Source organism: Aspergillus fischeri, genomic scaffold (assembly GCF_000149645.3).
Source record: "Aspergillus fischeri NRRL 181 1099437636249 genomic scaffold, whole genome shotgun sequence".
In the NCBI taxonomy this organism is placed as follows: Eukaryota; Fungi; Ascomycota; class Eurotiomycetes; order Eurotiales; family Aspergillaceae; genus Aspergillus; species Aspergillus fischeri.
Window position 1 is genome coordinate 3,370,451 of NW_001509770.1, and position 24,376 is coordinate 3,394,826.

General features: G+C 50.0%; 7 protein-coding genes across 7 annotated transcripts, besides 2 other annotated features; 5 read left to right on the forward strand and 2 right to left on the reverse strand.

The window, feature by feature from the left end:
- Positions 1–8,850: 8,850 nt before the first annotated feature.
- NFIA_019070 (uncharacterized protein) lies at positions 8,851–11,056 on the forward strand (the record flags this gene model as incomplete). The annotated part of the gene is made up of 2 exons (XM_001265101.1): positions 8,851–10,965; positions 11,018–11,056. The coding sequence occupies 2 exons, from the start codon at positions 8,851–8,853 to the stop codon at positions 11,054–11,056; spliced, it is 2,154 nt and encodes a 717-aa protein (XP_001265102.1).
- Positions 9,661–10,024: a microsatellite.
- Positions 9,668–10,084: a microsatellite.
- Positions 11,057–11,410: 354 nt separating the features above from the next.
- Positions 11,411–12,146, reverse strand: NFIA_019080 (uncharacterized protein; the record flags this gene model as incomplete). Its single annotated transcript, XM_001265102.1, has 2 exons — positions 11,411–11,527; positions 11,739–12,146. The coding sequence occupies 2 exons, from the start codon at positions 12,144–12,146 to the stop codon at positions 11,411–11,413; spliced, it is 525 nt and encodes a 174-aa protein (XP_001265103.1).
- Positions 12,147–12,417: 271 nt separating this feature from the next.
- NFIA_019090 (N-terminal C2 domain-containing protein) lies at positions 12,418–13,698 on the forward strand (the record flags this gene model as incomplete). The annotated part of the gene is made up of 2 exons (XM_001265103.1): positions 12,418–12,459; positions 12,589–13,698. 2 exons carry the CDS (start codon positions 12,418–12,420, stop codon positions 13,696–13,698), a joined length of 1,152 nt encoding a protein of 383 aa, XP_001265104.1.
- A 282-nt stretch (positions 13,699–13,980) lies between these two features.
- Positions 13,981–16,290, forward strand: NFIA_019100 (putative respiratory complex assembly protein Rmp1; the record flags this gene model as incomplete). The annotated part of the gene is made up of 1 exon (XM_001265104.1): positions 13,981–16,290. One exon carries the CDS (start codon positions 13,981–13,983, stop codon positions 16,288–16,290), a length of 2,310 nt encoding a protein of 769 aa, XP_001265105.1.
- A 1,074-nt stretch (positions 16,291–17,364) lies between these two features.
- On the forward strand, positions 17,365–19,490 carry NFIA_019110 (phosphatidylinositol-3-phosphatase YMR1; the record flags this gene model as incomplete). The annotated part of the gene is made up of 3 exons (XM_001265105.1): positions 17,365–17,434; positions 17,508–17,677; positions 17,736–19,490. The coding sequence occupies 3 exons, from the start codon at positions 17,365–17,367 to the stop codon at positions 19,488–19,490; spliced, it is 1,995 nt and encodes a 664-aa protein (XP_001265106.1).
- Positions 19,491–20,008: 518 nt separating this feature from the next.
- On the forward strand, positions 20,009–21,123 carry NFIA_019120 (40S ribosomal protein uS3; the record flags this gene model as incomplete). Its single annotated transcript, XM_001265106.1, has 3 exons — positions 20,009–20,162; positions 20,339–20,652; positions 20,791–21,123. 3 exons carry the CDS (start codon positions 20,009–20,011, stop codon positions 21,121–21,123), a joined length of 801 nt encoding a protein of 266 aa, XP_001265107.1.
- Positions 21,124–21,781: 658 nt separating this feature from the next.
- On the reverse strand, positions 21,782–24,059 carry NFIA_019130 (phenylalanine--tRNA ligase subunit beta; the record flags this gene model as incomplete). Its single annotated transcript, XM_001265107.1, has 9 exons — positions 21,782–21,945; positions 22,003–22,811; positions 22,866–23,107; positions 23,165–23,431; positions 23,495–23,624; positions 23,686–23,762; positions 23,819–23,838; positions 23,906–23,946; positions 24,007–24,059. The coding sequence occupies 9 exons, from the start codon at positions 24,057–24,059 to the stop codon at positions 21,782–21,784; spliced, it is 1,803 nt and encodes a 600-aa protein (XP_001265108.1).
- Positions 24,060–24,376: the final 317 nt, after the last annotated feature.

A 24,376-nucleotide genomic window follows, 5' to 3' on the forward strand; every position in this document is an offset into this window, starting at 1 on the left:
TCTTGGGATAATGATCGAGTAGACCACCAATATTAACAGAAATGTTCATGAGTTCCACAGTGTATGCCTTGGTATGGGTATCTGTATTCTTACAACATACTTTACAACGTGCCCTGATCACTCAGACGAATCTAACCGGCTCCGGATTGATTTGAATTAGATCTACTACTCTTGAGCCTAGTCTAAGCTGCAGAATGCTCAAACTGCAAGGCTGGTGGTCAACACGGAGTAGATCATGATGGATCATGGCTAAGCCCCAATGCCCCACCTGCAACGCTGCATCTCGAGACTCAAAAAGGTCGAAACGGTCTCTCCGGCATAAAAACCCCTCCATTCAGCCATGATCGTCGCAGTATCTGGATTATGCATCGTCTGAGATACGAGGGCTAAATTTGAAGTCGAATATTCCCAAGGTCATGCTTTTGGACAAGAGGTTTGTTATTAGCTGTGAGTTCATCTGCCTAGGTATAATCTGTTGCAGCAGTGGTTTTAATTGATCGAGTCATTACTATTGATCACAGTGGGATGTCTCCGTGGGATTGTGGTTAGTCTGTAGGATACTGGATGGAGACCCTAGACGGAGATGCGGCCTAAATCAGTACATCCGCCACCAAGGCTGTTAGTGGGACTTCTAGGTTGGACTTTTCAGCTTGCAAAGGACATCCTTGCTCCACCCTTTTTAGAGAGTGAAACTCAATATCAGGCTCATGCATTTGATCGCTGTGGCTGCTATCAACAACAGTAGGGTGGTAAAGCGAAGAAAATAAGCTGTCTCTCCGATACTCTGTTAGGCAGTCAAGGTATGCATGGAATAAGACACAGCTATTTTGCTAGTGAAATGCATCTGTCGAAGGCTGCAAGTACTGATGGGGTCATAATGACGGCCTTAAACCTAGTTGACACTAGTACTGTTACTGTCGGGTCTATATTTTTGAGGTTGTCTGCTAGCATACCAACATTACTACCACCTAGCGAGCCAACCTCAGCGCTAAGATAGAGATAGTAGTTGCACGGAACATAATAGGCAATAGTTGCAACATCCTTTAGATACTTTAACTGCTAAGCAACCTCCTGGACCCCTTGAAAACTACTGTAATAGGCAAGATAAAAGGGGGCACCATGCATTGCATTCCTTTTCTATTCCTCCGTTGTTCGGACCTATCCATCCTTTCGCAGGTATGGTCCGTCAAAAGAGACAAGATTCAAACACCTTGGTTGAATTGAGTGGTGGTCGTGATTCGTGGGGCGAGCTAAATTGCCGTGACCCTTGGGAAGATACCCTCTTCCGGCCTCAGATTCGCCAGCGGCCAAAGGTCGACTCGTGCACTAGAGAGTAAGACCCCTGCTACGATCAACCATTGGACCGAGCCTGGACGACGGTCATATCCAGACTTTCTGGAACTGAACGCCATTCGGCGACAATCCTGCACTTGTAACATAAACAGACCACGTACAGTGCCGAGCCTGTAATGGGTAACAAGAAGGGAGATGGTGACTCGGGTCAAATCACCTGTCTCACTGCTTACAGAGCAGTTGACCTTGGCTTGCCCAGTGACATGTAAAGCTTGTGAGCAGCAGTTTGCCATTGTCGGATAGCCTCCGCGCAATGGGCCAAAGGGGCAAGCTGTGGCGCGAAGCAAGTTAGCACGCGCTATGGTCTGATATACTAACGGATCTAGTGAAGAGCCTTGTCATCTATTGTAAGTCAACCAGAGAACTTATTTAGAGGCAGTGGAACCCAACGACAGGTGGAGAAGGTTTCGACAACCTGATCTCTCTAGCCGAACCGTCTTCACCACTGGACTCCATAATCAAGACGAGCAGATGCAGGCAGAAGCATTTGACCAAGTGCCACTCACAGTAGCAGTTGATGAGGTCACAAGGTCGGAAAAGCTCAAGTCGAAGAGCAAGACGAAAGGGGATGGGGTCTCAGCACGCGCCCTCAGCGGATTTGATACACGCGGAGAAATACTCACGGGTCATGAGCATGGATAGACGGGATCACGGGAGGAATGATACGGCAAAACGGATCGTACCATCGGTTGAGATCGGCTTCCAACCAGCTTCTGGTGGAATCGTATGCGTCGTCAGCTGCGTACGGGGGAAGTTGCGACACCTCACAATGGCCCCTTGATTGAAACGGCTGTGCTGCTTGCATGACTTGCCTCCACGGCACCCATTTGACAAGGTAACATTCAAGATACCAGAAGCCAACAGAATAGCACCGCAGCTGCGAGTGGAAACAGGACAACCAAAGAGAACCAAATGAAAAGACAGAAATGAAACTGGCGTTATGCATTGGGGACGATCTTTCCATCTCAGCTTTGGTGTTTTCGGTGATGACCGTGACTGCTGCGCCTCACTCGGCTGTTGCCACATCTGAGACAGGCTGATCCATCAGCCACAATGAGTGTGGCAACTCCTGCAGAAGACACGGCATGATATAGATAGGTAAACTGAAAATAGAAGTCAATGGAGTTGTATGGTAGTTGATCGCGTACAAGTTTCACTCGTTTTTTGCTTGAGTTTTGGACTGGACGATATCTGGTTAGTAGCCTACTTACTCCGTGCTGAGAGCGGAATATAGACCCGCATGCTTGTCGTGTGTTACTTCAATCTCCAGATTCAAGTAAACCTATACGACAGCAGAATATATGCATGGTCATCATCATAGAGTATTCCATGGTGAACCCATGTAACGTATTTATCATAGCGATATAGACACTTTGCCATGAACGCACACGCTTTCCCGGGAGTCCAACAAGGACAAAAGTACCAGACTCAAGGCATCTAGACTCCAGCCATGTCGACTATTTGAAGTCAAAACGTAGATCTAGAAGCTCCTCACAGATCAGGACATACAAGAATCCCGTAATATACAAAAGTCTGTACATACAGGTACTTACAAAGTCGGTTTTGCCCAAGCTTACTGCTTACTGTCGCACAATCCCTAAGCGCTCTGTCCTCCTCAAAATCCCTGCCAACAATTAGTCTCGACAATACCTACACATGCAAGTACCGAGCCATCCTCAAAGGGAAACCTGCAGGAGCACTGATCGCAATATCCCCTGCTCGGGTTTCGGATACGACGAGATTCACGCTTTTGACTGGCTGCGACGAAAGCCACAAGACTGGAGGATAGCAAGCCATGTGTGGTGGCCCTGGTGGGCGTCAACAGCTGCGTCGAGACCCACCAAATCCGGCTGACAATGCATACAGGTTTGGTCACCTGTCCGACTAACCGTTTGCAGACAGTTTGAGGCCTCGAGAGAGGACTTTTATGAGTTTGACCTGGGATTCCTCGGGGTGCAATATGTGACAGGCGTTTGATTGGAGAGTCTCGTCGCTAGAAACACTGATTTTGAGACTGGCCCAAGCTATTTCTCTCTCACCTAGCTCGGGTAAAACATGATTGAATGAGCTGTGCGATATCAGTCAATGTTGACAGTCATCCTGAAGCTTACGTCATTTGGCTTCTCTGCACTCATCATGCTGCGAGGATGGCGACAGACTACAGTTTACCCGGGGCTAGTTCGACAGATACAGATTCGAGATTACAAGAACCATCAGTCCATTCTAAGAGCATCCATGGAACTAGCACCGACACTGTATCCGACCTCAATCGTCCATCTCAAGCAAGCCGATACAACTAACAGCGAGTCTGTCGAACGATAAGGCCCTCGTGTGACCTCGCAATCAGCAGAGTGACGCCAAAGGCGACATAATACACCAAAGAGAATGAACGAGCAACGAGAAAACTGTACAGGCTGTCCCTGCTTTCTTACGAAAGCCAAGCGATTCCAGGACACCGTTTACAAAGCTCGAGCTTACGCTTCTGGTGAAGCTGTCTGAAGACTTGGATGGTTGCGTTGAAGCTCATATTTTGACGGATCTGTGATCATTGGAGGCGAAGTGTAGAAAAGAAAACGATACAAGTCAAAGCTCTTCAAGGGAAATGGCGCTATACAGATTTCGTGAACGTTGGCCTCAATTCATACTTTATTGGATTCCGACACCCCATTCTTGGAATCAGGGAATCAGAACCAAATCCCCGTCTGGGTTTTGTCAGATAGGCCGCTCCTCTACATATCTGGGGTTTCAACTCACGGGAAGAGTATACTTTTACTCATGCTTATACACATAGATATGGCGCTATATATCTCCCCTGAGACGTTTGCCTGTACTGCAACTCTCGTGGCTCTGCTATCTTGACGAGGCGATAAGAAACCATTTCCACTGTAAGTAAACATGATCGAAGAGAGTATCCATTGCTATTTACTTAACCCAAATAAGCAACCCTCAAGTGGCCTTAGGGTCGCAGATTTTCAAGGACATACAAGTCATCCTTCTGAGAGGAGGAGTACATGATTCTACGGCAATAAGATTTCATGCTGATATTTTGCAGTGTCATACCTACGGCTATTGTTCCGCGTGCGCATGTGAGGAACAGGAATGCACCTGCGACGGGGTAATGAAATCAGCACCATTGGAGATCGATGATCGTATCAATAACAACCGTCCTGATGTATACACCAGGATCATATCACTTTGCTGACCTGTCCTATACCACTCCCGCCATATCAACATTCCCACTGCCTTGAGGCCGTGGAAGGTTGTAGAGGCCATTCTTTCATTTCACCGGTGGGTAAACTCAAGTTTCGCAGGTTACTTGCACCGTGCATGCGGATGACGCGAGAGTTCTGCATCGAGCAGGCTCAAGTTTAGATTCTTGCAGAGGGAGGTCAACAAGGCATCTTGATAGATACGGGTCATCGAACCGACATAAAGCAAAGCAAGACAACCGATATTATAGACCTTTCAGCTGCTCGAGACTATAATCGGAGACGGTCTGTAGCCTCAATCTTCACATAAAAAATCTTTCTCGGTTGAAGCATACAATGATCTTGACGAGGTACTTGCTATAAAGTCAGGCTAATACACTTCATTGACCAGACAAGCTTTCCAGTTGGCAGTATGATCAGAGCATGCAACATGATGAAACGTATCCTGCCTGCAAAGAGAGTTGCATAGGTTCAGCAGGAAACAAGCTATCCAATTTTGCAAGAAGCCGCAGCTGGAGGCTAATGTGTCGTATTGTACAGTTCTCAGCCTCTTGGAAATCCCACGGATAAATGGATCAATATGGCCGAACAGTTCTTCAAGCGGAGCCTTGTATGTAACTACCGTAGGTGTCCCCGTGTGGCGGGTAAACCAAACAATTTTTCGATGGACCGGTACACCTGTTGAATTGTCTGTCTTCAAGTCACAGTATATTAAGAGATGCTTGCAGTTGCCTATGATCGTGAGCCCACAGCTGCTTTCAGAAGTTGCTTCAACGGGACAGGCTCGTTAAAGGCAGTCTTCCAAGCGACATTAAGGTGAGCGTACTTAAAGGACCAGGAGATAAGATATTTCTCAGATCATTGAGACGGCGGGGTGATATCTCCAAAATAACGCCGTCGCTATGACATAAACATAATTTGACCCAAATTAGAAGAATCCGCAGGGAATAGCAAAGAGACAGTCAAATCCAGTGTCAGCCCTTCATCTTGGAGCTCGGGCTCTCGAAAAGCCCTGGTGTTCCTTGGAAAAACACTCCGTATAGGACCAGATTCGCATGAGGGCTAGTCCAGCTTCCTTGAAACTGCAGTTCCAGCCTTGAGAAGCTCCATATTGCATTGAACCTGCTCTGAATCATTCGAAAGCCTCTAAGCAGAAAACAGCTTGCTTGTGCAGAGATCCGCAGGAGGTGCGCTCGACCGCACGGAGTAACAGTTGATCGGGTGTTAATTGAGCTGTATCAATCGACTCCAGGTCGCTTCATAGATCGTCACCTGGTGCATTACTAGAGTCAAATATAGCGTGATTGCAGCGGCGAGCGCTCAACAGTCGACGAATGCTGGTATTTGGTATTTATTCATCAAGAATTCCCCAACGAACATGATCATTCTGCTGCTCGACCATGGACTGAGATGAACTCATGGTAAGGGAAGGCTCATATGAACTTCTAGGTGGAATCGTAGATCATTGAACTCGCACCCTGATCTGTGAGCGACGGTCTCATGTTCGCAGACCGAGCATAGACCAGAACACTGATGATTAAGTGTGGAGATGGGGATGGACGATTATCGTCCACGCGGGAGAAATCAACAATGCGAGACCAGTTGTCCGCGAGCGTTTATCGAAGATCCTCATCAAGGGCTCTCCGACCACAACGTTGCGATGATATTCAAGGCTTCATGATGGACACCAGATAACAACAAAAATAGTTGAATTATCCATGGAAAATACGGAGTAGAATCTTATTGTTTCTGGTTGGAGATGTGGACATCTCTAAACTCCACTGGTCTCGTGCGGAATCTTTTGCCACTTCGCAGTGGTGGCCGAATGTAGAATAGCACTAAGTTCGAAGTGGAGCATTTGCAAGTCGTTCCTGAATTCGAGTCTTAATGAGTGGAAGTTCACGAATTAACGAGTCCATCCAAATAATTACATTTGTGGTCATTGGTTAGACTCTCCGAGTCCCAAGCCTTTCAGAGTAGGGTTCCCACTGCTAGAGTCTGTTGACATGGGGAAAGCGGTTCAGACTCTGGGGTAATTGATATTGAATCAGAGCAAACCTGAAGAATGACGAAATGCTGGACTACTGTACTAATAGTACTCTGTTCTTCGACCAGAGTAAGCCATTGACGTGTGACGAACTGACGGTGAGAGAGAGAACGCTAATGTAGGGGCTTTAGCGGGGAGAACATTTTGTGTCGCTTCGACATCCGAGGAGTAAGAATCAAGTGACCTTGCATGGACTTGCCTAGAGATTATTTTCTGTTTGTTTCGGTTTAATCACAGATAGTCTAGCCTAATCATGGTGACTCTAGTGATTCTTGGCAGATCCCATATATCTATGACATAACCTTGGCCTCCGAGCACTTTATTCCCCTTGCTTTCATTGGAGAGGCGTTTTTTGAGCTTTTCCAATGGAATGGTTACTGACGAGGGTGTATACTGAGCATGAACTGTGATATGTTAAAGAGCACACTGATACAATGCGTCATATCAAATGAAATCATGAAGAAAAATTCTCACTCCTCGAGGTCTCTGTCTTATTGTGTACGTGGGAGCCCTGACCCCTGGGATATACTACAGTAGAGGATCAGCTTTGGGGCCGGGGGAAGCAACCCTGGGAGAGTCGAGACTCGAGCCTCCAGACTCCATCCATCATTGGCCTCATCTTCCCATATTTTTCTCCAATTTCTAGTGAATGACAATAATAATGAAATAAAAGCAGCCGAGACTCGAGAAAAGAGGCGTAGAAACAAGATTTTTCTTGCCGTCCAACGCGAACGCGAACGAGGACAAGGAAAACAAGAACCCCGCTCGATGGGCACGAAAAAGTGCCGATCACGACACTAGCCCAGGTCAACTGTGGGAATTTCCAACTCATTGTCTAGTCTGGATACTCGTATTGGGGGATGAATTTCGTTATTCATTCATTTTCCCTCAAAAGACGCATACATTCTGACTTCTTCATGGCACCACATCACATGTTACCGAGATACACCTCGAGCTGTCTTCCTTTGACCTCGTAGCACCTAACATTGCAGTTCGACGGCGCTCTTCGTCCTACTTTCCCTTCCTACATCGACCGAATGAACCCCACACTTGAGCTGGGACACAAGAGGGTCTCCAGACTACCGACTTCCAGTTCCAAACTTCGAGCGGAGGCTACGAGTCTTTCCGGCGACGGTTCCCCATGGGCATGTTCCGTTCTCCGCAAAATGAGAACTATGACTATGGAGTACGAGAAAGTGAGAAATCGCATTTGGCTCACTCACCCAGGAGAAAGAATATTGCCCAATGTTCGAATGCGCCTGTCCATGGTGCTATCATGGTCGAACTCCCACTAACACAGACTAGTGCCCACACTCCCGCCGGGTGTTATCTCCTGGCTCCTGCAAATATTGCTCTTCTGTCCAGGCTGCCAGAGACAATGGCAGTTCGTCTGTTCAGACGCGTGGGCTGCTCACTCAAAATTCTCCTCTGCAATTCAATGGGCTCAACCGCTCACGCTCCCTACTATTCCGTGATCACAAAGCAAGGCAATAATGACCGTCAAGTGCTCCCTTTGCTCAAGCTGTCGAATTGTCCGTGCCGATCACCGAGGTAGATGGAGCCCGAAAGCCAGACCCCAACTCCTCAAGTGATCCCATCTTAGACTAAGACGAGACTAAAGTGCCACTCGCAATTTCCCGTGCCTCTAATTTGCTCCCCCCGCAGGGCTAAGAGCCCCTAAAAGACCAATTAGTCTAGCATTGCGGTCTGGGGTGAACGGCTGATTCCGACTAAGCAGAGCTTAGGCTACAGCTCAGCGCCGCTACAGTCACCGTTTACCATCCCATGCTGCTGCGGTGCTGTACTAACATAGTACTACAGGAGCTATCTACGTACCATGCTCCACAGCGTTCTACCGTCTTCGGCTCAAAAGATGGAAGAAAACAGATGACATACACCAATGATAGACAAGCTATGCTTTCCCAGTACGCTCGAAAAGGGTACTATCTCCGTTGCACGACCAAATCCCCCTGCCACTGACATCAGTAGTCTGGTCAATGGAAGGAGGAAACCCCCAACATCAGTTAGTTCACATGTGGAGATCAGACAATAGCCCTCGGTCAGTTTCTAGTTTCCCCAGCAGTAGCTGGACCTTGTGGAGAGAGTGGTTAGTAGTAGCAGATCTTTTCCGCGCAGCTGCAGACATAAAAGGAGCCTGTCCAGTCTTGGGAGATCTCGGCTCTACCTCTCTCCCAGACGTCGATTGCTGGCCATTCCCCTGTAAAAGAGCGTTGACCCAGCATGCGTTTCTCAACAGTCCTCTCAGCTCTTTTGCTATCCAGCACCGCGCTCGCAACTCCCGCGCAGGTGTCCTCACCAGTCGGTGCTTCATCACAGGGGAGTGTAGCAGAGGAGCAGTCGGTAGCGCAGACAACACCAGTAGCCGAGGCCACTCCGGTTGCGCAACAAAGTCCGAGCCCCAACCAGCAGAATGCCAACGCTGCCAACCAGGAGCAGAGCGCCAACGTCAACACCCAAGCAGCAGCAGCTCCCCCAACCAGCTCCAGCCCTCAGCCCACTGAGAATGCTGAACCCTCGCCCAGCCCGGCTGCCAGTCAGAAGGACGGCAACCCGCTGAATATCCTATCCAACCTGGTTCCAACGAACACTGCTGGTGAGCAAACCCAAAGTGTCTCTACAGCCACTCCAACCCCTGCCTCTGCGGAGAGCTCCTCTAACTCTGAGACCGCCACAAATGCAGCTGCGCCAACCGCTGCCGGTAGTACTGGTTCAGGCTCATCGTCTGGAGGTGCGTCGGACGGGTTTTCCGGAAACATCTTCCAAGATCTGCAGAATCTGTTACAAGGCGTTTCGGGCCTCCTGTCTCCCACCTTGCTGAAGGATATCGAATCCTTCTTCCACCACTTCGCATACCTGTTTGACGACAAGACCACCGACCAGACCAAGTCTTTGATCGATACCGGATACAACCTCCTCACTCCTGAGCTGACCAAGGAAGTGCTGGGTCTCTTGAGTAACGCCAACGCCTTGCTCACGCCAAGCTTCGTGAATGAGACTCAAGAACTGATCGGCGCAGTCGGCCCGCTACTTACGCCTCAACTGTTCAAGCAGATCTCGACCCTGCTGAACAATGGCAACAACCTGCTGACCGCTGACTTCGTCAAGGAAGTCAACGGTTTGATTGGCAATGCCAACACTTTGTTGACTCCCGACTTCGTCAAGGAGACTCGCGCCCTTATTGAGGCTGTTGGTCCTCTGTTGACGCCTGAACTATTCAAGCAGATCTCATCTCTGCTGAACAACGGCAACAGCCTGCTGACTGCGGACTTTGTCAAGGAGGTCAATGGACTGATTGGCAATGCCAACACTTTGTTGACAGCCGATTTTGTCAAGGAGACTCGCGGCCTCATTGAAGCTGTTGCTCCCGTTTTGACACCCGAACTGTTCAAGCAGATTGGCACTCTCCTAATCAACGCCAACACTCTGCTGACTTCAGACTTTGTCAAGGAGGTCAAGCAGCTCATCAACGCTGTTGGTCCTCTGCTGTCGCCTGATCTATTCAAGCAGATCAGCGGTCTGCTGAACAACGCCAACGACCTGTTGACTCCGGACTTCGTCAAGGAAACCAGAAGCCTGGTCGGCGGTATTGCTCCTGTGCTGACACCCGGTGTGCTCGCCGAGGTTGGCGCTTTGTTGAGCAACGCCAACGATCTCCTCACGCCGACCTTCGTCAACGAAACCCAGGGCCTGATTGGTGCTGTGGCGCCTAACATCACTCCACAACTCTTCAAGGAGATCGGCAGCTTGCTGAACAACGCCAACTCCTTGTTGTCCACCGACGGCTTGCACGAGATCCAAGGCCTGCTGAGCAACGCCAACGATCTGTTGACACCCGACTTCGTCAAGGAGACAAAGAACCTGATCGGCGATGTCTCGCCCGTCATCACGCCCGAGCTGCTTGGACAAGTTGGAGGCCTCCTGAACAATGCCAACAACCTGCTCACACCCAAGTTCGTCAACGAGACACAAGACTTGATCTACGAGGTCGCTCCCGTCATCACACCCGAGCTTCTAGCTGAAGTCGGCGGTTTGCTGAACAACGCCAACAAGCTCCTCACCACCAAGTTCGTCGAGGAAACTCAGCACCTGATCGACAGCGTGGGACCGGCCCTGACCCCGGCGCTATTCACCAATGTCACCTACGTCCTGGGCAACGCCACCCAGCTGCTGACGCCCAAGTTCGTTAACGAGACGAGAGACCTGATTGATGGAGTCTCCCCTGTCATCACACCCGACCTGCTTGCAGAAGTCGGCGGTCTCCTCAACAACGCCAATGACCTTCTCACCAGGAAATTCGTGAATGAGACACAGATCCTGATCGAGGATGCATCTGAGGTATGTTCCCTAACCCTTAAGACCACAAGCAATATCGCTGACATATACCTAGTTGCTCCCCGTCTTGGTGAAGGTCTTGGGCACGTTGTAAGAGACTTGAGCCGCCATGCATAAGGGCCTATGATTAATGGACACGAATTTATTTTCTTTTCTTTTTGATACATATGGGAGGTAATCACGCGCTTCATGTTTAATGATATTCATGTTGAAGACTGTTATGTGCCGTGCCATACAGGTCGAGTGGGTTGATCTCTTTATAATGCATCCATAGCCCACAGGAAATCCAAGGTTCATGTCAAGACTAGATTATGATTCTGTCATGACACTATCGAAGCAATAGTATGCAAGCTCGCTGAAGATCTGAGTCGAGATTGCAGCCTCATCTAGTAAGAGGCAACGACTTCTCGTAGACTCGGTGCCGTGCATCTGCGACGTGAGAAGCTCTCTATTTGCCCATGAGGCCGCGCTTCAAGTTCCGGGCAGTTGTCCGTAGGCCCTGTCTGGCAGTTTTGGCGCCTTCGAAGCCAATTGCAGCGCATATAGTTGTGACTGCCACCAGTTTCTGTAGAGTCCGGAGTGCCGTACCACTCTGAGCGGCTCGACGACTGTATCCTCTCTCCAACAGCCGCCCAAGGGAACCGCGAAGCGCTAAGCAGAAGCCAGCCGAGCACTCTTGGTCATCAATGCGTCTTTAGACGTCAAAAACCAATCTCACACCAAGCCAATCCAACAATTCAACCCAAGGCTCAAGACGGAATATCCAGGCCCCTAACCTTCTGATACTTGGATAGCACCTTCATCTCCGTATCCCGCTCCTTGACCTTCTTATCCATGGCCTTTTGCACCTCCTCGCGCTTCTTCTCCGCCTCCTCGATCTTCCGCTTTGCTTCCTTGGCTACTTGCTCCTGCGCTTTCAGCGCAGCGCTAGGGGATGTGTATTCCGCTCGGAGGTGGTCAAGTTGAGTCCGGACAGAGTCAGATTCCAGATCGATGGGTGTGCAGGTGACTGGGTCGTACTGGTGTGGTTTTAGGGGCGAGCTTGGGACGCGGATATCGGGGAGGGATGGATGAATGGGGTTTGTGCGGAGGGGGGAGTCGAGCGGGACTGGTGCGTTTGAGGGGAGGTTTGCTGTTGAGATTGGTTCGGGCTCTGCCGGAGGTGAGAGAGGCGGCTGGTCCATTTTGGAGGTTGGAGGGGGAGGAGCTTTGGATAGCTGTGTGTGTGATGAGGAGTACTGATCTATTGCTGAACATTTGTCGATGCGGGTCGGTAGCGGTGGGATTCTGCCGGTTGAATGGTGGCTGACCGCCTGATTGCGGTGCGGAGGTGACAGCGGAATTGTAGGAGACTGAAGTTAAGGGGACCAAGACAGAATCGGACACTCCATCATTTCGGTTAAATGAGAAGGTAAAGAAAGGGCGCTCGCGACTGGCTTTGAAGCCTTGCCCACTATGCAGGCTTTTGGTATGCGATCACTCCACTCGCTGGACGCTGTGCTGCGCTGCGCCAGATGACCTCATGGTCGGTACAACTTGAAGCTGATTCCACATACTGTAGTTCCGAAAAATAGGAGGGTAAGTGCTTTGTCTAGGAGGAGCGGGCAATGCTGAACCCTAATCTAGCCTAGATTTGAATTTATATTGAGAGTAAGTCTGGCCGGTCTCGCATATCATAGATTCTCACTAACCGAGATCGTCACTCAGATCATCGATCTAAACAATGTACCACTCGTGAGTGGAACGGCGTTCGTTAAATGGCGTTTGCCGTCGTCGAGTACGACCGAGCATCATGGACATACGGACAAAGCGATCATCATTGATCATCGAGCGTACTGGAACTACGAGAAGACCCTGCAGGTCAGGCTTACGATTGATCGAAATCAGACACTCCATGAATGCGAACTCGTCTTAGACATCATACAAGAGTTTGGGTCTGGGGGACACGGCGACAAGAATCTTTTAGGAAGGATCAGGCTCAATCTTGCCGAGTATGTCGACAAGAGCGATGACGAGGAAGGCATTGTGAGGAGGTACCTGATGCAGGATAGTAAGGTCAACAGCACGCTCAGGGTTGGGATTGTGATGCGCCAGATTGATGGCGATCGAAATTTCACCACGTATGCTTTATTATCACTAATCATAACCAGTCTGGTACTGATTGCTAGCAGTCCCCCCCTAAGGTCCGCCGCGGTTTTCGCAGGCATTGCGGGTGTGGTCTCCTCAGAACAAGCTGATCATGATGATCTTGGCCGGCTTCCGTCCATCAACACGCAGAGTAGAGAGGTTGCTGATATGCAGGACATGTACCGCCGCACTCTTGCTGCTTCATGGCTGTCTGGCACAGATGACATCCCCGCGGATAAGTTAATCGAGGACCTCTTCGCCACGGGTTCTTGCGGGAACGACGAACATCCTGATGCTCGCTCTCGGAGAACGGCGGATAATAATAACGAGCTTCATCCTGATAGGGATACAGATACAAGGCAAACCAGATCAGGGAACCGATTGTCCCCAAGTTTCGAGAGGCGACCAAAGAGCTCATCTAGCCAATTCCGCAACGAAAGCAAAGGGTCTGACTCGTCCGGACACATCAGGAAAGGTGGCAGTATTCAAGAGCAGCTCCACGACAGTGCAAATGGCAAGACCTGGAAAAGCCGTAGTGAAGTGAATGAATTATCCGAATTTGATGTACGAGAGGACCTGCGGAGCTGGGAGGTGTCTGTAAAGGAATAATCCCATAGGGCTCATACTCTTTTCTTTTGTTCCCTTCATTTTTACCTTTGACGCTTTTATTATACTTTACTTACTCTGATTATTTGTTGAAACGATAAGGACTGAGTATCTTCAGTCAGACATTCATTCTTGTGGCCTAAGGCACATGTCATAGTGATCAACCTTCCGCTTCCAGCCTAGCGTATCTTGACCGATAAGATTGCATGCAAAGCTTCGAGAAACTATCGATTGCGAAGAATTTCATGGAGCGGCTGGCTCGAAACAATTCGCCCATTTTCCCATATGCTTACACGGTTCTCGAGGCCGGCAGCAGGGCGTCTGGCCTGTCAATGCATCTCCCCTTGTAGAGATATTCTACGATCATCAGCGAGTCGCCAGCGTGATGCTTTCGTTCGCTATCAGAACACCGCAACCGATCCCGAGGACGAGCCATCGTCTCGCCGTCGACCTGGAGCCAGGTGGGCAAACCAGAAGGAATATCCTAGGAGTCAGAAGGTGACGCTCGATGTCGACTCGTTGGGAAGACCTGGGGAAATCGTTGTCGTACCGCATCGGACCCGCCGCCGTCGAAACCCCGAGATCAAACGCGACACATCCGATAAATCTGCCCTCCCATTCATGCTAGAAGATATCGAAATCAAAGATACTGTTCTAGAATCTGCTACCATCAATGAAAGCATACAAAGCCTTCGTGAACCTCATCGGCCGCACGACAAGTTGTCCGCCAACGATTGGGAAGACCTGCGCAATAGACTCCAATCATCCTTTACCTTTCAACAGCTGTCAGACTATATACAAGAAGCGAAGCACGAGGCTTTAGTCCAGAAGGATGGGGAACCACAAAGCGAGCACGCACCCACTGCTGTCTGGAGACCCGGAACTTCCATGTTTCTCGAAACCGGTCCAGTTTCGCGGGGAAGCTTTGCCGATAGGGTCGCCGTGACACAAGCGCTGAAAGGAAAGCAACTCCTTGCAGAGAGAATTCTACGAGACTCCTGGCAGCTAGGTGTTGCTGGCGAAGTTGGTCAAATCGACATCCGGCTCCCCGCGTACTCGTTGTCGCTGCTACTCAACTCTGAGCATTTCTCTTTCGAAGAATTGGCCAGCTTACACGACGCGAAGATTGACGTCACCCGTTCGTTGAGCCTCATCAGAGTAACTGGGACTCAGCACACATGTGAATCGATTCGCGAGATTATATACGATGCAACGAACAGAATTCGACAGGAAGATGTCGATCTACCTACGCCAAATAATGCCATGTCCAAGAGTGGCCGTATTCTTACTCCTGATTTTCTTGCATGGATCAGCAGGACCTATGGAGTTGCGTTCGAGCAGGAGCCCTCGCAGGGCGTTATTAAGATGTTCTATCTTGCGGAGAACAGAGAAGATGCGGACAATGCTCGGAGAACACTAAACCTAGCGATCTACAACACAACTTCTCCTGCGATACCCTTCGGCACTTACTTATCCGCGACCCAGTCGGCTAGTGTCTACAATGTAGACCCAGAGCAAAACGTCCCGTGGTTCGATCGGCAAAAGGTGTGGTTTCGGTGGGCAATGCCGTCTACCCAATCCTCCGAGGCGAAGATCCTGGACACCCCGTATTTCGATAAGCATCAATCGCTTTTGTCGGACGAGCTTCTCAAATTACTCAGAAAGTCATCGCCATCGTCAGAACGCGATGGTATCAGTGAGACCGTGATAGCCGCCGTTGGGCAGTGTCTGTTCTTACGCAAGCCTTCCTTCGAGATCCAGACTCTCAGCGCTTCTCAGCTGGGCAAATTGAATCTTCCTCGAACTTTCACTACAGATATTCCTCGAGTAACGTCGTTTATGCGTACGCTCAAGCCACGTCTGCTTGATGATGACCAACAGTTTCACCTCTTCCGGTTGATTCCAACCGCTGCCCATGCAAACATCTTTCCGCGACTGGAACTAGAGGTAACTCTGCCAGGATTACACCCTTCATCTGTCTCTGGTGCCCAAATTGGGATTCGTAGCGTGAAAGCTGAGTTGGCTGAGAGCAGTGTTGACTATCTGCTCCCCGAGAATGGCCTTGACCTTCGGTTTACCAGAAAGTTGTACCGCGATCTACTGCATGGACATTCTGAGAATGAGTCAGCCGCGAACATTACGGTGGAAAGCCTCCGGGAATACCTGCAGGGCGTCTTTTCTAGGTTTATGAACAGCGAAGGTGAAGCGCCTCTGCCTGTTTTTACTCATGTTCCGCTTCCCAATGATCTGTTGAAGGGAACTCTCAACAGAGAACCAGACAATTTGGGTAACCACACTACTGCCGAATACATGTTCATGCCAGTGAATGACCTTAGGGGCACGGGCATTCATCGCTATGATTTCAATGGCCAGCGGCTCAACTATGCTTTCTACGAGAGCGGGCCGTTTTATCCCTACCGAACGACGGAGATCTTCCTCGACATGGATCTCACTGAGGGTGACAGCTCCACAAGTCCTCCTGCAAAGGATGCTATGTCCCCTGATCCACTCCATCGTGGGTTCAACACGTTCTACGGTGCTGCTTGCTCTCTGGCATTTGACCTGGATAGGGCTTGGCGGATTGATTCGGTCTAAGAGATATCACTACTGTATTATATGTTTTCTATTGTATTATAATCATGAGACCTTGTTTGCATAGAATCCTCCTGCGTCAGACTGGACAATGTACATATGCCAACTCTACAAATGCGCTGGCTGGTTCACCATAGGAATATATATCTGCCTTGTCCGAGATCAAGTTGATGCAAGCTTTCTAACGCCAGACCAACCGAGAGCTGTAGCCATCGATACAGTCATGTATGTCCTCGAGGATATTCAAACAAAGAGTATGCTATGTGTCGCTCAGGTGCATGTGGTCAGTTGCCATCTGTAGCCCAAATAGGTAATCAGTCACAGACGCCAGGATTCATTAAGCTCAACAATTTTGGAGTCCATTCAACGATTTAAGATGCGGTCGAATATTAAAAAGAAGCTAATAGGAGGCATTGGAAGTCATTCAGACGCAATAATATGGTAATCACTGACTGTCAGATCATATCAACTCACTTTAATGCCCCGTAGGGCAGACACTTACCTACCTGCCTTGAGCGGTCGGTGGGCATTTGACGTAGCTAGCGAGGGGCTCCGCATCTGACCGAATCGGGCTTCGACTTCTTGTGGTTGGAGAGCTCTCCCACCTCGAGACTTTTGCGAAAATCTGCAATTTTGTCAATGACATCGCTATTCTGCCTTTGACCTTGACTCGCTGTGCTATCACAGACTAGGAGTATTACTCGACTCATCGCAGTCCTCCGACCGTCCTGAAATAGAGCTAGCTTGTCTGTCATACTAACCATGAAGATTATGCGGACACGGAAATAGCATAGGCATGGAGAGAACACGGATCGCTAAGGTTTGATCCATGACTACATACAATCCGAGTTGAGACAAAACGCATGGATCTGACTGTACTCCTCCTTCCCTCGACTCTCAGGTTGAAGATGTGACCTTGGCGCGTCGTGGTGAACAGGTCGTCGGCACGCTACACCTCACCCCTCACCATATTATCTTCTCCCACATACCCCAAGGAGCCGAGACTGCGCAAGCTCAGGGTACGCCGGTTCGACCGAGGGAGCTGTGGATAACATACCCTATCATCTCATTTTGTACATGCCGCCCAACCCCCGCCGCATCCCGCCAGCCGTCGTCGATTCGCTTGCGCTGTCGAGACTTTACTTTCGTTTGTTTTTACTTCGCCAGTGAGAGTAAAGCTCGCGATGTATATGAAAGCATAAAGCTCTGGACATGCAAAGTCGGCCGGATCGACAAACTCTATGCCTTCACTTATCAGCCGCCGCCGCCGGAGCGGGAATTCAACGGTTGGGAGTTGTACGATGCACGCAAAGAGTGGGCTAGGCAGGGCGTGGGCTGCGATGGCAACGACAACGGCTGGCGCATTTCCGAGGTAAATACGGACTACGGGGTAAACCTTTCCCTCCTGAGTAGCTTCATGATCGCTGTATTGACTTTGGATGTCTCAGTTTTCACCGACATACCCCGCTCTTCTACCGGTGCCGTCGTCCATTTCAGACAATACGCTCAACTACGCGGCTCGTTATCGGTCGAGAGCACGAGTACCTGTCCTGACGTATCGCCATCCCATCAACAACTGCTCGATCACGAGAAGCTCTCAGCCTCTAGTAGGTGTACGGCAGAACCGAAGCATCCAGGATGAGAAGCTATTGGCAGCAATATTCTCAACATCCCGTACAGACAGGCCACTGGCCAATTTCACCCCACCACATATGGAACATGACTCACTGAGCTCGACGCAAGGTGACGTTTCATCAAACCAGATGCTGACTGATTTGACAAACGCCGAGGAATTGGAAGACGAAATGCTGGAGTCGTTCCGTGGGGATCCAGAGGAAAGACCTCAGGTTTATGGTGCTCAGCAGCATAATCTAATTGTTGATGCACGGCCGACAGTCAATGCATTTGCTATGCAAGCCGTTGGTCTGGGATCAGAGAATATGGACAATTACAAGTTTGCTACGAAGGCCTACCTCGGCATTGACAACATTCACGTCATGCGGGACTCGCTCAACAAGGTTGTTGATGCGCTTAAAGACTCAGATGTCACGCCGTTAGGACCTAATAGGGATCAACTGGCACGAAGTGGATGGCTGAAACATATTGCTGGCATTCTGGATGGCGCCGGGTTGATAGCTCGTCAAGTCGGCTTACAGCACTCGCATGTGCTCATTCACTGCTCGGATGGATGGGATCGCACGGGCCAGTTGAGCGCTCTAAGTCAAATATGTCTTGATCCTTACTTTAGGACGATGGAAGGGTTTATGGTACTTGTGGAGAAGGACTGGCTTTCTTTTGGCCACATGTTCCGGCACAGAACGGGTCCTTTGAGCAGCGAAAAGTGGTTCCAGATTGAAAACGAAAGAATTGGGGGTGATTCCGGTCGTGGATTTGGAGAGAGTGGTGGTGCAAGCAAAGCCATAGAGAATGCTTTCCTCAGCGCAAAAGGATTCTTTAACAGAGACAACACGAGCCGCGACTCTCTCCCGGATTCGGAAGGGGAGATGCAAAATTGTGACTCCGACAGTCCCCGAAAGCCAGGTTCCGCCCCCAGAAGCGTTGTCTCCGAAAAGGAGGTAACCAAGGTGAAGGAAACAAGTCCGGTCTTTCATCAGTTCCTGGATGCGACCTACCAATTGTTATACCAATATCCGACACGATTCGAATTCAACGAGCGGTTTCTCAGGCGGCTGCTCTACCATCTCTACTCATGCCAATATGGTACATTCCTTTTCAATAGTGAAAAGGAGCGGGTGGAGATGAAGGCGAAGGAACGTACTCGGAGCGTGTGGGATTACTTCCTTGCCCGGAGAGAGCAATTTCTCAATCCCAAGTATGATCCTCAAATAGACGATCATAAGCGCGGCAAGGAACGCCTGATCTTCCCGCGAATCGATGAAGTCAGATGGTGGAGCGAAGCATTTGGTCGGACAGATGCGGAGATGAACGGAGTCCGCTCTACCAGCGTCACTCCCTCTGCCCGTCGTGGTAGTCCCGCCTCTGAGTCAACGCCGGTCTTGACGGGTATTGAGACAGCCCATCATGCTGTCGGAAGCGGAGCTCCTGGCAATGTAACCGGCAACGCTGTCCCGACCGGAATGGCAGCAGTGGCCTCAGGAATCTCAAATCTTAGTTTCTCAAAGGGAAAGGAGAACTCTCAGGAGCCGAAAAATCTGAGTCAGACGGAGCTTGAAATGCAATAGGAATAAAGCAGACAATGAACGATGATAAAGCACATAGCACTTGATTGCAGTTTCACGATTTGATGTATGTTATGTTATGCGACGGTTACAACAAAGGATCGGCCTAAGCTAGGTTTAGAACATGACGGATATTCCTACGGCAAGAGTTGAAGATTATTGCAAAGGCTGCTGGCGGGTAGGTGCCTCGATATAGCCTGAAAGAAGCTGTGGAAGGTGATGTACTCGGTAGATAGTCAGCAAACTGATGCCTGAGAGCCTGAACAGGATTAAGCTCTGAAAGCTAGATGTTTGGCCTATTCCTATTATGGGAAGGGGTCGGCGGAGTGCAAGCGAGGGTTGAGCCCTATCCCAGAAAGGAAGGACAAGCCCTATTCCCAGAAAATCCCCACTAACGCGGAATCTCTCAAATCTGGTCTGACGACTGCCGACCACTTCGCCCTCGAACGACTTCCCAACTTTGGTGCACCGCTACGGCCGTTTCTTCGACAACCTAGAAACCAACCAGCAGAAACGCAATCATGGCCGCTGTCCAGGGAGCTATTTCGAAGCGCCGCAAGTTCGTCGCCGACGGTGTCTTCTATGCCGAGTTGAACGAGTTCTTCCAGCGCGAGCTGGCTGAGGAGGGCTACTCTGGTGTTGAAGTTCGTGTCACTCCCACCGTCACCGACATCAGTACGTTCGCCCGATCATAAGTATTTTTTTCCGTTAGGTTATTGGGGATTTGAAGGAGGCCAGAAAAAATGGGAAAACCACGAAATTGGGGACGCAATGGGAGGAAGACAATTATCGCGAGGAATTACATGGGGAATAGTGTCATGATGCTAACGGATGCTCTTTTTTTTGCGCAGTCATCCGTGCCACCCACACTCAGGAGGTTCTCGGTGAGCAGGGTCGCCGCATCCGCGAGCTCACCTCCCTCATCCAGAAGCGCTTCAAGTTCCCCGAGAACTCCGTCTCCCTCTATGCCGCCAAGGTCCAGAACCGCGGTCTGTCCGCCGTCGCTCAGTGCGAGTCCCTCCGCTACAAGCTCCTCAACGGTCTGGCCGTCCGCAGAGCCTGCTACGGTGTCCTGAGATTCATCATGGAGAGCGGTGCCAAGGGTTGTGAGGTTGTCGTTTCCGGAAAGCTGCGTGCTGCCCGTGCCAAGTCCATGAAGTTCACGGTACGTCAATAGTGCTTTGGGGAATTTGCTCAAGGGAAAGAGGAACTATGGAGGAAGATGAATGGAGTGGTTTCGGGATACAGGGGGTGCAAGCAACGATACAGGAACCGTGTGACTGACTCTATCCTCTCTGTACAGGACGGTTTCATGATCCACTCCGGTCAGCCCGCCAAGGAGTTCATTGACAGCGCTACCCGTCACGTCCTTCTCCGCCAGGGTGTTCTTGGTATCAAGGTCAAGATCATGCGCGGCTCCGACCCCGAGGGCAAGGCCGGTCCTCAGAAGACCCTCCCTGACTCCGTCACCATCATCGAGCCCAAGGAGGAGCAGCCCGTCCTGCAGCCCATGAGCCAGGACTACGGCGCCAAGGCTCTCGCCGCTCAGCAGCTCGCCGAGCAGCAGCGACTTGCTGAGCAGCAGGCCGCTGAAGGCCAGGAGGGTGCCGGTGCGGAGGCTTACGCCCAGGAGTAATCTGGTTTCTTTTCTCTAAAATAGGCCCTGCTCTTCTTTTCTTCGTTCCTGTCCTACCTACCTACCTACTTCCTACCTCACGCAATAAAGAACACTACATGAACTTCAATTGTCTCCCCTTCCGACAATATTGTTCGCAACTGCCGGAGAATCTCTCTCGGCTTACAGCTCTCTCCTAGATCCCTAGTGAAAGACCTAGGTAGGATACCAAAAGTGATGCTTGAAATGAAATGAGATTGCGGAATGGGGAAGTCGTTCTCGTTGCGACTATTTGTAAGAGTACTACGGGATGGGCTTTGTCGACTCATTAAGCAGGCGGTCTTTCACTTAGACTTCTCTAGATTGTATCCTGGGTGGGTGCGTAGCGTCGTATAACACTGGTGTAATAGCAACTGCCCCTTTCAACTTTCTACCATCCAAAAATATCGACGTACGCCGTAAAGCCGGAGTCCGGCATTTCTTCTGGAACTTGCCAAGAATGTGTATGATCTCCACTCTAGAGATCAGATAATCTAAGAAAGAGGGCATTTTCTATGTCATATTCAAGGTACGTCGTGATTCTAATGCTGTAACTGCTTTGTGCCGAGGGTTATTTTCAGGGCATATATCTATAAGTTTTGCTAAAAAAAACCACTTCCACAGCTGCCTTGACAATCGCTTACAGGAAAGCCTCAATGTTGATCTCCAGCGTGCTCACGGGGTATTTCAGCTCGTACTTCTCCAATACTGTAGGGTGTAAGATACCGAAGGCACCGATGACGTGGTCCTTGCCAGCAATACGAAGGTGGATGGACGCCGCATGGCCCGGGAAGTAAGTGGGTTCTAAGACCGAGTTAGTACCCGATACATACACGTAGCGAAAAAGCATATAAGACTTACCGTCGAGCTCTTCAATCCAGTAATGCGAGTCGCCGACGGCTGGGTTTTCGAGACACTCCTCACCTGTGATGAAGGCGCTCTTGAGCATGGCCATGATGCGGTCGAGCAAGCCGTGCACAACTTCGAAGCCGCTCGTCTTGCCGTACCAGGCTGCAGCGAAGTGTCTCTCGTTGCGGCTTTTACGTTCCAAGGCCAGATCTTTGAAGGCGACATCGCTGCACTCGAAGATCTTGATGGGTACTGCGTGATGCTTGTTCTCACGAATGGTCTTGAGGAGACCAGGAAGCAGGGTTGTGCGGACAACTTGGAACTCTACGGTCTTAGGGTTTGCCAGTTTGACGGCGGTGTTGCCGTCATCCTTGCGGTTGAGCCAGGCGAAGTTCTCGTCGTGAGAACACAAGATGAGGGGTAAGACCTCTGTCCAGCCTGCCATTGCAGCTTCCATTCTGACAATATCGGAGAGCTTATTGATGGGTAGAGGCTGAGCAATCGTACCCGACTTGCTGGGGAAGGACCGTGGGAGCGAGTTGAAACCGTACGCAATGGCAACATCCTCCATGATATCTGCCTGGTGAAGCACGTCCGCGCGGGTGGGGGGAACATCCACGTCAATGAGGTCGGGCGAAGATGCAGACGGCCTTGCTTGGTATGCCATCTTGGTCAAGAGCTTGCAAATTTCCTCGGGAGAAAGCTCCAGTCCGCAGCACTGGTTGATGTAAGAGACCTCGGCCTGAGTGGTACGAGGTGCAATGTCAGGCTCGACTCTGGTCTCGTTATTGTGTTCAGAGACAATCTGGACAGGCTCAACACTGCGCAAGAATGAGTCAGTATCATGCGTACAAGGCGAAGCAGACCGTACATACGTGAAGGGCTCGGAGGTATATTGGGAGAACATCGTGACCATGATCTTGGTGACGATGTCGAGCTTTGTCTTGTCAAGAGCCGTAACCTCGATCAAGACATTCTTGGTGTCTAAAGTAATCTTTGAATGGTCACCGTTAATAATTGGCGGCAGGGAACAGACAGTCCTCTTGGAGTCGTAGATGACGGGGTAAACGGGGGAGTCGCGGATGATGTGGAGATATTTGCCCAGATGCTTGTCTTTCTGTTTATAGGGATAAGTATTAATTGCGATGAGCCATGGATGGTTTCAGTTCCATACCTCGTAGAAGGACATTAATTCCTCGCCGTTCAGTTCTTTCGTCTGGTTCAAAGGCACAAACTTGATGTCCTTTGGTGGCAGTGCCTCGTAGGTGAAGGGGCCCTGGATAGTGTCCAGGTCATGGGTACCGATCGACACAAGAGTTCTCTGTCTGGCAAGGTTCTGGTGGAGTTTGTCTTGCAGAGCAATGAAGGATTCATAGCGGGCTTTGTCGAATTTGATGTTGCGAAGAATAGCCCCGGAAACCAACGGCCTTACTTTCATGGTCTAGTTGAAGATTTGTTTAGTCCATATTGACGCGATACTGAATTCCCAACCACGCCCACTTACATCTTCCTTGACAATGATTTTCTCCAGCTGTCCATTGGCGGGCTCAACCAATCGGTAATTGGGAAGAGGCTTCCGGCCCAGGAAGATGTTGAGCATGAGCTGGATACCTTCGAAACATAGCAGATCATAACTGTAGAGAGACTCAGTATATACGCTTGAAGTGTTCAACGTTTGCCGAAAAGTATGCGTACCGGTTGGCGGGGATTTCGATCTTCAGCTGGGGTGGTTCCTGCTTGCCATCGACGATGGGTCTGTCCGAATTTGTGGTCTGTTTTTCTTAGCAATGTTCAATCGTGTTCCTCAAGGTGTTCGAGGGCGCATTACATCTTCATCGAGCTCAATACCTACAGGAAAAGCCGTCAGCGAGAAACCTAGCAAAGAAAGGTGAGGAATCAATGAGTCAAAACGTACCGAATTCGAAGCACAGCTCATCGAACTCCTCTGTCGTATATCTTGATGGTTCAATTAGTCACAAAATGGGTGAGGACAATGAATATAAGAGGAAAACATACTCCCGACCAAGCTCTTTAAAAAGCGCGGCCTTATCGACCGAGATGGTGGGCATGATGAGGGGCTTGTTCTTAGCAACTGTATAGAAGGAACGCCGCGATCAGACAACGATTGAATCCTACCAACGAACTGGTATGGAGTGATAATGAATGTCCGAGTGTTTCAACGCAAATTAACAGCGTTGGTAACTCCGCCGATGCTCTGTCTGTTCTCCAGTGTCGGGCAGATAATCGCAGTCATAGAACTTAAGTCCGTGGCACTTTTGTCTCTGTTGGGGCTTGACCCTCCGCCAATCAAGCCACAGATGAATTGCACCGCCACGATTTCACCCCTCCTGATTCCTTAGGGCCTCAGGCTCTGCCTTGGTTGTTT